The sequence below is a fragment of the Leptidea sinapis genome, chromosome 13 (genome assembly GCF_905404315.1).
Source record: "Leptidea sinapis chromosome 13, ilLepSina1.1, whole genome shotgun sequence".
NCBI classification, from domain to species: Eukaryota; Metazoa; Arthropoda; class Insecta; order Lepidoptera; family Pieridae; genus Leptidea; species Leptidea sinapis.
In genome coordinates, this window is record NC_066277.1 from 14217033 (window position 1) to 14227162 (window position 10130).

The 10130-nt window shown below is 32.7% G+C and overlaps 1 protein-coding gene across 1 annotated transcript in view; it reads right to left on the reverse strand.

The window, feature by feature from the left end:
- LOC126967664 (transmembrane protein 165) overlaps positions 1-7384 on the reverse strand; it is a 50177-nt gene extending 42793 nt beyond the window's left edge. The window contains exons 1-2 of the mRNA XM_050812248.1: positions 7129-7384; positions 5470-5584 (exon numbers count right to left, since the gene is read on the reverse strand). Coding sequence (XP_050668205.1) covers positions 5470-5577 — 108 coding nt within the window. The 5' untranslated portion in view covers positions 5578-5584; positions 7129-7384. The remainder of the gene's footprint in view (positions 1-5469; positions 5585-7128) is intronic.
- Positions 7385-10130: the final 2746 nt, after the last annotated feature.

A 10130-nucleotide genomic window follows, 5' to 3' on the forward strand; every position in this document is an offset into this window, starting at 1 on the left:
TTGTGTTACAAAATAGCAATTTTATTACGGATCCCTAATTTTGAAAAAAAACATAGCCTATAGCCTTCCTCGATAAATGGACTACCCAACACTGAAAGAATCATTCAAATCGGACCAGTAGTACCAGAGATTAGCGCGTTCAAACAAACAAACAAACAAACAAACACTGCAGCTTTATAATATTAGTATAGATAAACAATGTGTTTTTCTTCCTATGATGAACAGTGTACAAAATCTTACCTCAATAGTATTTATATGAAATACTTATTTTATTAAGACACGACTTTGAAAATATAATGATAGTTGTTAAGTATTTTTGGCAAGCTTTCTCGTATATGGTGATTGCCCCGACTGCTAAACTGAAGTATTGGGGTGTCGGCGTACACCCGCCTGGGACTATTAATATACTTGTGTGATGCACATTTTTGTTCTGTGCATCATTGTAAGCCTTCTTTTATCAGCTGTATCCTTACTTTTCGTACAGGCTCTGTTTATTTTGATATCAGATAGTACTACTAACACCCCTACTTGATTATGGCAGTTTCTATTTTATGTCAAGATATTACGTAATAGCTTATTACTAACATTTCTATATGATTTTTAGGTTATCTTGACGTTCATATTTTGTCGTATTTCTCAGTATTCCGGTTAGTAATAAATCAATTTATGTTTCAATACTATAAACCACATTTCGAGGTGGGCCTAAACGTCGAACAAAAAAAAATGTCTCCTTTGGTTTGTGAAACCCATTGTGACTCGAATCCCACTTAGCCTGTTGAACAATAACAGAACAACTAGACAATGTGGAGTACCGCACAGACCTTGTATCTAATACATAAAGTGTTAACTTTTCTGCCGTGCATTATAATCTGAATAACACTTTGTAAGGGCGGCCATACACGAGCGATCTAAAGCAGTATGATTCATGAACAATGAACAACCAGTGGGAGGCTCCTGTGCACAGGATGCCGGCTAGATTATGGGTGCCACAACGGCGCCTATTTCTGCCCTGAAGCAGTAATGTGTAAGCATTACTTCGGTCCCAAGGGCGCTGTAGCTAGTGAAATTACTGGGGAAATGAAACTTGAAATGTCTATATTCTCAAGGTGACGAGCGCAGTTGTAGTGCCGCTCAGAATTTTTGGGTATTACAAGAATCCTGAGCGGCACTGCATTGAGGTGGGCGGGGCGTATCAATTACCATCAGCTGAACGTCCTGTCCCGTCATAAAAATCGCATGACTCCGATACGTCACCAAACTAGCCTGACTAGTATAAAGTTGAATCCACTTGAATATATCACATACGAGGGTCACACAAAATAGACGAATTAATCACCATGCCTCAATTTTTGATCATAAAACCGTTGTCACACCCCAAGTGGTAAAACAAATTAATAAATAAATATGCATTTTTTCATAATTAGAGATTTAAAACATAATATGAATAGCTTACCCGATAGACATTGTTCTGTACATAATAAATAAAATACAGATTTTAATAAATTTGTCAATAATATATCACATTACATGATAACATCAAGAATTATTTTGTAAAATAATATGGAAATAAATATAATTATGGGTCCCAAATCGAAATAAAAACTATCCTATGTCTCAAGTTGGACCAAACTGCACTAAACGAAGTAATTAATACTAAATAAGATCCGGTTATAAGTTTAGGAGTTCACTGGAAACAAACATCAGGACACGAGATTTATATATATACTAGACCCGACAGACGTTGTTCTGTGCATAATAAAAAAATACAGATTTTTTATATGTAGGTATTTGTCAATAATATTTCATAACACCAAGAATTATTTTGTAAAATATGCTTCCTGTCAATGACGTTCTATATTTGCTAATCATTGAAACTAAAATGCCGTGTTTCGCAGTAAAACTTTGTAAAAATAATACTACAAGAAATAAGAAAGACACTGGCATCACATATCATCAGTAAGTATTTTGTATTTTATTAATTTCAATCAAAAATAACACGAAGCGTATGTTACAAAATTTGAAAGATGCCATTGAGTGTCAAGATGCCACGCACACAAGCAACAAGCGCAAAGCTATTGTTCTTAGGTAGTGCGGTATCTAGTTGAAGCGCAGCGGAGACCAATCCTTTAAGTATTTAAGTAAGAACAAACAAAATCTTTCAATCAAGCCCCAAACCCTACATATGATGATATACTAGAGAATTTTAGGTCTTTAATAGACCAAAAAAATTCTCCACTTTGGCATAATATCTCATACCTGACTGACTGGCTGACTCAAAGTTACCATTTAATTTCATTAAAACTTAGGTAAATTAAAATTGCCTTACTGGCAGCATCATCCAGAACTAGCTGATACCCGCGACTTCGTCCGCGTTCACTCATTACTAAGCACGTAATGCTTATAAAAATCGTTGTTTCTTAAAACTTTATTCACTTTATAGTAACTTAAGATATCGCAATATTTTTTTAAATAATGGCCACAAGTCTTAGGAATAAAACTTAGACGACTAGACATGCTATTCCCATAGACATTCTAACCCTTTCTAACACTTTTAAACAACATTAATAATTATTCGTATTGTATAAAAATAAGGTCCAAACAAAAACATCGCATATAGTTTCTAAATTACAATATCAATAAAGTAGATTTATCTAAAAACTCATTTTTCAGTACTTAAGGCGACACTAAATGCTAGCGACCTTGAGCGATAAGATTTCACGGCTGCCGGCCCGCGATCTATGTAACAAAGCCAACATTTTCAAAATTCTTGCGTGGAAATCGTAATATTTTAACAGGCGCAAACAGTTTATATGCTTACAATTCTCATCATTGATTACTAATCTTAATAAATGTACCTGCACAAAAAAGTACAAGCTATATAAATACCTTTTCTGAGAATAGTACTAAACAAATGCGTCATGCCGAGAAAAAACTTGTTTAACTTCAATGAAAAGTGGTAGTTCAAAATAGCTCTGGAGTGTTAACTTATAACCAACAGCAAACATTAGAAACCTACAAATAAGCCTTAAGGGTATGTGTTATATGATAAAATAGTGTTCATAGCTCCAAATGGTGTAATTTTACTAATAAACTTGTCTAAAAATGCCTTGTGTGCGTGTTTTCTGCTTACCCTTCGCCTTAAGCTAGACATCATTCAGTTTTGCTACTCTGAATGTTTCGCAACATTCTTATAACCCCTCCAAATTACACTTAGCAATGTTTAACAAATGAATTATATGACACAGAATTACTGTACACGAAGTATATAAAAAATGGACGGTGCGTTTTTAATGGTGTGTTGTAAGTTTATCATACTTATAGTTTCTGAGTTTTTAAATAAACAAAAAGATCTCTTCGGTAAATAGTAAATAAGATGAAATAACTCAATTAACGGGTGTGCTCAAATGAGTCAATAAACAACAATATTACTACAAAATATAAAAAAATAAAGTTCTCCGCCGCGTCTGTCTGTTCGCGATAAACTCAAAAAGTACTGCAGCGATTTTCACGTTCCAATGGATAGCAATGGTTCTCGAGGAAGGTTTAGTATATAATTTGTTAGGTTTTTGAATACATATTTGCATAATATTGACACACTTTTCACACAAATTATCCTGCCCCAAGTTAAGCATATATAGCCTGTGTTATGGGTTACAAGATAATGATATATTTAATACAATATACATACATAAATTCATATAAACATACATTTAAGCATCCATGACTCGGAAACAAACATCCATATTCATCATTATATAAATGTAAATATTATTCATCATCATATAAATGCTTGCACCTACCGGGATTCGAACCCGGGACCTCTAGCTTAGTAGGTAGGATCACTAACCACTCGGCTATACAGGTAGTCAAATTGTATACATTAACGATATTTGTTGGAAGTGTCGGAAAAAATAAGTCGTCTGGGAGTTTTCAATGAAAACGCTGTCTAAGCCCTTTGAGATGTAACAAAATAATGTATGATGGAATTGTGTATCATAAGGACTATACATACACATCAGCGTTAGTGTATGGGTACGTTTTCCCGAAATTTTAATAAGAATATTGGTAGCGGACACGAATTTCCAGCGTAGAGTTCTGGACTCGAGTCAACTCAAAAACTGGAGTACTTGGCTCGAACCGCGGATTCGAGTCATAAATCGAATACCTTATAAATCGACTCGAGTTGCTTCTAAATCGTTACTATAAATATTTCTTTTGAATCTACTAAATGTTCGGAAAACAAAAGCTCTTGAGAAGAACATACAAGAAAATTTATTGAAATATGCGTTACTTTGCGGAAATCCATAATTATATAAATAATTTAAGTTTTCTTTAGTGTTAATTCCGCCTATATTTGTTTTTAAGCAATTCGACACGTGTTTCGCCTGTACACGAGGCATCCTCAGGACGTGTTGTATCGCCAAAATCTGGCACGAGACTCTTCTTGCTTTTGAGTCTCCGAAAATATTGGCGGAATAAACACTAAAGAAAACTTAAATCACTTGTACATACAAGAAACTCAACAGCCACTCTTTGCAATTACATTTCTTTTCAATTTACAGAAAAAAAAGCCCGCTAATTTTGGTGGCGCTCGATCCTCTCAGGTCTGAGGCATAGGTACTGTTTTTGACATTCAATAAGTGATTTTGAATCCTAATTTGTATAGAAATATTTGAATTTGTGGATATGTTGTCGCACTATAACAAAATAATAAGTAATAGTATCAGAAGTTCCACTTATTTACAGCTTTTGAACATATAGCTACTTTAAGCCTCCTCTCCACTATAAACAATGATCGTTACTTGTATGATCATCTGTCATCAACAATTTAATTGTTGATCATTGTGCAACCATCCACACTATTGCCTGTGATCATTTATTGAGTGACAGTCCTTCAAGATCAATGTGGAGTTTACAGCTGTTCCTATCATTAATTTACTTTCAGTATATGTGTTCGTGGTCAATCACCGATTTATGTTATATTCTACTCCGTTCCTAACTGCATTAAATTCAAAACACACTGAATAATTACTTATTTGGTATCTGTGTTAAGTCTTATTAGCTTATTTGGTAAATATCTTGCATGCTTCCTTGTGTGGTGTTTCCGGGACGATATGACATGGGTACCTTCAAAAAAAGCGTGTACACCTTCCTTAAAGGCCGGCAACGTTCCTGTGATTCCTCTGTTGTTGCAAGAGATTCTGATCACTTAACAACAGGTGACCCAAACGCTCGTTTGTCCTCCTATTCCATAATAAAAAAGTAATAGGAGAGACAATCTAATCACTATTTATTATTTTTTCAGAACTTTCTTTAATGCTTTGCAGTAAAATACTCTTTATATGTAATATTGTTAATTAAATTGTTTAATTTGTAAGAGGTTTTATACAAATTATATTGATGGTCATAAACTATTTATATAACTGAAATTAATAATAATTAATTATCTATTTAATTACAATAACTTACCTGTGTGGGTGATTGTGTGGGAGGTTGTACTGGAACATCACCTGCAGTCACGACCCAGGTTGTCACAAATGCAAGGACAGCTAAACAAAATGTCCGTACTTTTGGCATTATTGTCCTGAAAGAGTATAAATCACAACTAAATATAATTCAAAACCAATGGGTACAAAAAACTGGGGTATCAGATGCACATTATTATAATTTTTTTTTATGGAATAGGAGGACAAAGAGCGTACGGGTCACCTGGTATTAAGTGATCACCACCGCCCACATTCTCTTGCAACACCAGAGGAATCACAAGAGTGTCGCCGGCCTTTAAGGAAGGTGTACGCGCTTTTTTTGAAGGTACCCATATCATATCGTCACGGAAACACCTCACAAGGAAGCTCATTACACAGGGTTGTAGTACAAGGAAGAAAACTAATTGAAAACAGCACTGTGGAGGACCGCCACACATCTAGATGGGGATGATATCCTAACTTGTGGTGTGTCGTGCGAAGGTGGAATAATAAAGCATTTTATTATGTTTAATAATTAATAGTGTGTATTGGCATATTTTAAATAATGCCTTTGATATATTAGTACTCACTGAGCACAAATTCAAAAAATATATTAGAGCTTCTTTGACAAAGAATTCTTACTTTAGTATAGTAGATTATATAGAGGATAATGATACATGGTTTTTGTCTAGTTGTGTGTCGGCCTACACCTAAAATTGTATAATATAAAATTAAAAAGGCTATGTTGTTTTATAATTTAAAAGGTGGGCTTAGAGTTTCTTATCAGTTCTTCTCCCCATATCATAACCCCCTTTAGGAACTGATATAGCTTCATGACTTTTGAAGTACTGTTGCAATATGTTATGTTATTGTCATTTTGTATTGTAAATAAATACATAAAATAATCACACTTTATCATATATCATTTGCAACAGTAATGATATGTTTATTTAGCTTCCTCCATTTACTCTTTGGTACTCATGGATTGGGGGATAAATCCAAGAATAGACTTTATTTAAAATATGTAAAGATAAGAATGTTTAATATGCTTGCAACAATCTGTGGCATGATGTGCTGTTTTGGTTTTGGTTTTGGTTTGTTTGTTACTATACTTGGGTTTAAAGTACTGAAAACACATGCAAGTCACTCAAAAGACATCCTGCATACTGTATGACTTTGGGCTTTGAACACAAGCCAGGGATAGCTAATCAATAATATTTGATTGAACTTTTATGATGACTTTGTTAAAAGTATTATAAATTGTTTTTGGTAAGTATTGCAATTTGTGGAATGTTGAGCTCACAGTCCAAGAGTTCTTGCAACTAAATTCTATAATCTCTTGTGAGAGTATACCAAATACTAATAAACTATATTTCTAATAAGAATAGTATTCTGAGTTGAAAATGACACATAGATATAGGTGGATAAGAAGCAGTGCATGGTAAATAGATATATATATAAAAATATAGACCTGTCCCATGCATAATCTGTAAAATATCCTCTAAGATTGGGTTTTCTACTTTTTTATAGAAGTGTTATACGTGTATGCTTTCACAACCCAACTTTTTCACCTACAGAGTAGTCTTCAGGGTCTGACAATTGAACACGGTCTCGACTTTTTGCGCGATAAAGTATCTAAATAAATGAGTACATGTTTAATTACCTTGTTCTAACGGATTATGATAAAAATTAATTTAGAACGTCACATGAACGGTAATTAATAGTCGAATTTACGAAGGCCAATGTTACTAACGGAGATAGAAATGAATTAGAGATTGTATTTTAAAATTTCACTTATAATTTAAACTTTAAGAAGTATTTGAAAATTTATTATTTGAAACATATGATCATTATCACATTTTAAGAAATATATTAATAAATTAAAAATTTGTATTTCGCCACGAAAATATTAAACGCTCAGCAAAGCAGTTTAGTTTATGTGACAAGTTGATAACTAAGACTTGACAACTTACGACAATGTTGAATGTTGTTAAGTGTCAACTCAAAAAGTTGGTAGATAGTAGACATCACAGAGCTCAGAGCAATTATCAAGCCTAGAGAAATAACAATAATTTGAGCTGTACAGCACTGGTTTGTTTGACTTTTCGAAGAAACACAAATTGGAATGCAGTGAAAAGAGACAGACATATCTCACCTTGTCTGTCTTGAAACGCAACACAATAACTTGAAGCCATTTTATTTCATTTTGATTACCAGTCTAGTGACCATTGCGTGTGTTTTAAAGCGATAAAAAGTGTATTTTTGTTTATTTTGTTCGTTTTTGAAACCGCATTTAATCAAAAATAACATGGCCTGCGTTGGCTATGGCTGTTTAAGCCGTAGCAGTGACAAATCAGATGAAGGCGGGAATTTGCGGGAATGAACACAGGTAAGTGTTTTGAGCTATTATTGATTTGTGTTGTAAATATTGAACATTGATATTACTTTATGCACACTTATGTTTATATTTTCCATATTTAAATAAACTCATATTATAGCCATTTTTAAAAAAATAGGTTATTATCGATGTTATTATCGATATGATGAACAGCGTAATATACAGTAACTATTACTGCTTCAAATCAAAATGATTAAATTACCCAATATTTATTTATTTATGTAACTGGTTGATACATAATTTAACATATACGAATAAGATGAACAATTATACGTACTACTATATATCTAATTTAATGGTATATATTTAATTGGTAGGCACAACATTACTAAACTAAAAACAATTTAGAAAAGTAAAAATAATGAATTAATTTCTAATTACTAATTTAACCACCTTTCTACGCATTTCAAGATAATTATTTTATATTTAACAATTTATTTCTCAACTGATTATATTATATAAAATATATAATTACTAATTTATATCGTCGTAAATTCTGAGAGCCAAAATAAAAATTGTCGTGTCCTTCTTATGGAATATTATGCAGGGAAAACAATTTTTCCATCGTTTATATTTTTTTTATGTAGGTTCCCAGCGGATGAAAAATTAAAATATTTACAAAAAAAAATTGTTTTAAATGTTTATTTGGAGGGCAAAAGAAGACTGCTGACCATATTTAAAAGTTATCCTACTTATATGCGATAAGTATAATACAAATTAAGCAAATTCTTGCTAACCTGTTAAAAATAAACGCCATCTATCATCTCAGTCCAATTTGTTTTTATTTATTTTTAGTAATTAATTCTATCTGGAATGTCTCATCAAATTTGGTTCATTCGTTCTGGGAATTACCCGAAATAAACAATCAGACAGCAACAATTATTGTGTTAGTAACATATTAAAAATATTTTTTTTTTATTTGTAAGCTACTGGTTCAACTTTCATAAATATAAATCTTTATTATTACATAAATGTTTACACACAAAATATTACTTTTGTATAGGTACCTATTCTCTGTTTTTAATTGCAGGAATAAAATAATTACCTACACTCACAAATAAAGTTTCAACATATCCCTAGACACCTTCAATATGCTAATATGCGATTAGATTAACCATCAACGTCAAGAGATTTGTGTCCTCCGCCTGTTACTCATCATTTATTGAGCCGCGTATTGATAATCCTGCTCAAAAAAGATACTTACTGATAGAGATTATTGTGATACAATAAAAACCTCTTCACAACGTCTCAAAAAATTAAGCTATGCAGTAAAAGTGAAGAAGAATAAAATGCAAAAATTGCATCACTACAATATATTATATAAAAAAAACAAGCCGCTCTACTCTCTAGTTCCGCGAACGTTACCATGGTTAGAGAACACTGAAATGTTTAAAAAAATATATTAATGACTTGACTAAAGGTCTTAGCTACCAGGGAATAAAACAAAAATATTATTGTACCCCTCGTTTACACCAAGAAACAAGTCAAAAACTTGTTTTATACAAAACTTGTCAAAAAATAATTATTTGTATTAAACATGTATTGCAATAGTCTAATACATACTTACGTCCACACTGTGTTGCAAACAAGTCTTTGTACAAGTATAAAATACATTTGCTTTCACATATAGGTCTGAGATATGTATGATACAGTCTGATACATAGACAGCGTTTACACCAACATAAGACAAACATGTTTTTAGCAAGTATTGTTAATTTTATTGCAGTTTATGTATGATACTTAATTAAAACAAGTTTTATACTCTATCCATGCGTGTTGGATGAAGTTTTACGCATTTTCCGGACAGACCGCATTTTTCTTAAATTGTAAAAAAAGAAGATAAATGGAGTGTTCAAAGAAACAAACTTTATTAGCAATATTTATCTCGGCTTACATTAAGATATTCTTTAAATACTTTTATAATCGTCTCGCAAGCATCAGTAATGCATTGACTACTTTTTTGCCTTTGTTATCCGATGCAAATACAAATGTTAGCGGCTATGTGCTAAGCGGCTGAATTAAAATGGTCGCGCGGACAGACCGGTTTTGCATTCAATACGGCCGCGTTGGATAGAGCCGCGCGTTCGTAACTTTTGATACGAATAGACTGTCGTGTTAACGTTACCTAATACTATCTTGTGTCAGTTGTATTTCACGAATTAAATTAATTAATTACAGTCTTCTTTTTAATTGGACGCCAAGATTACCCTTTAATCAAGACCAGGGCACTGGGCGCCTAGAACAAAGAAGAATATGAATCAGCAGTA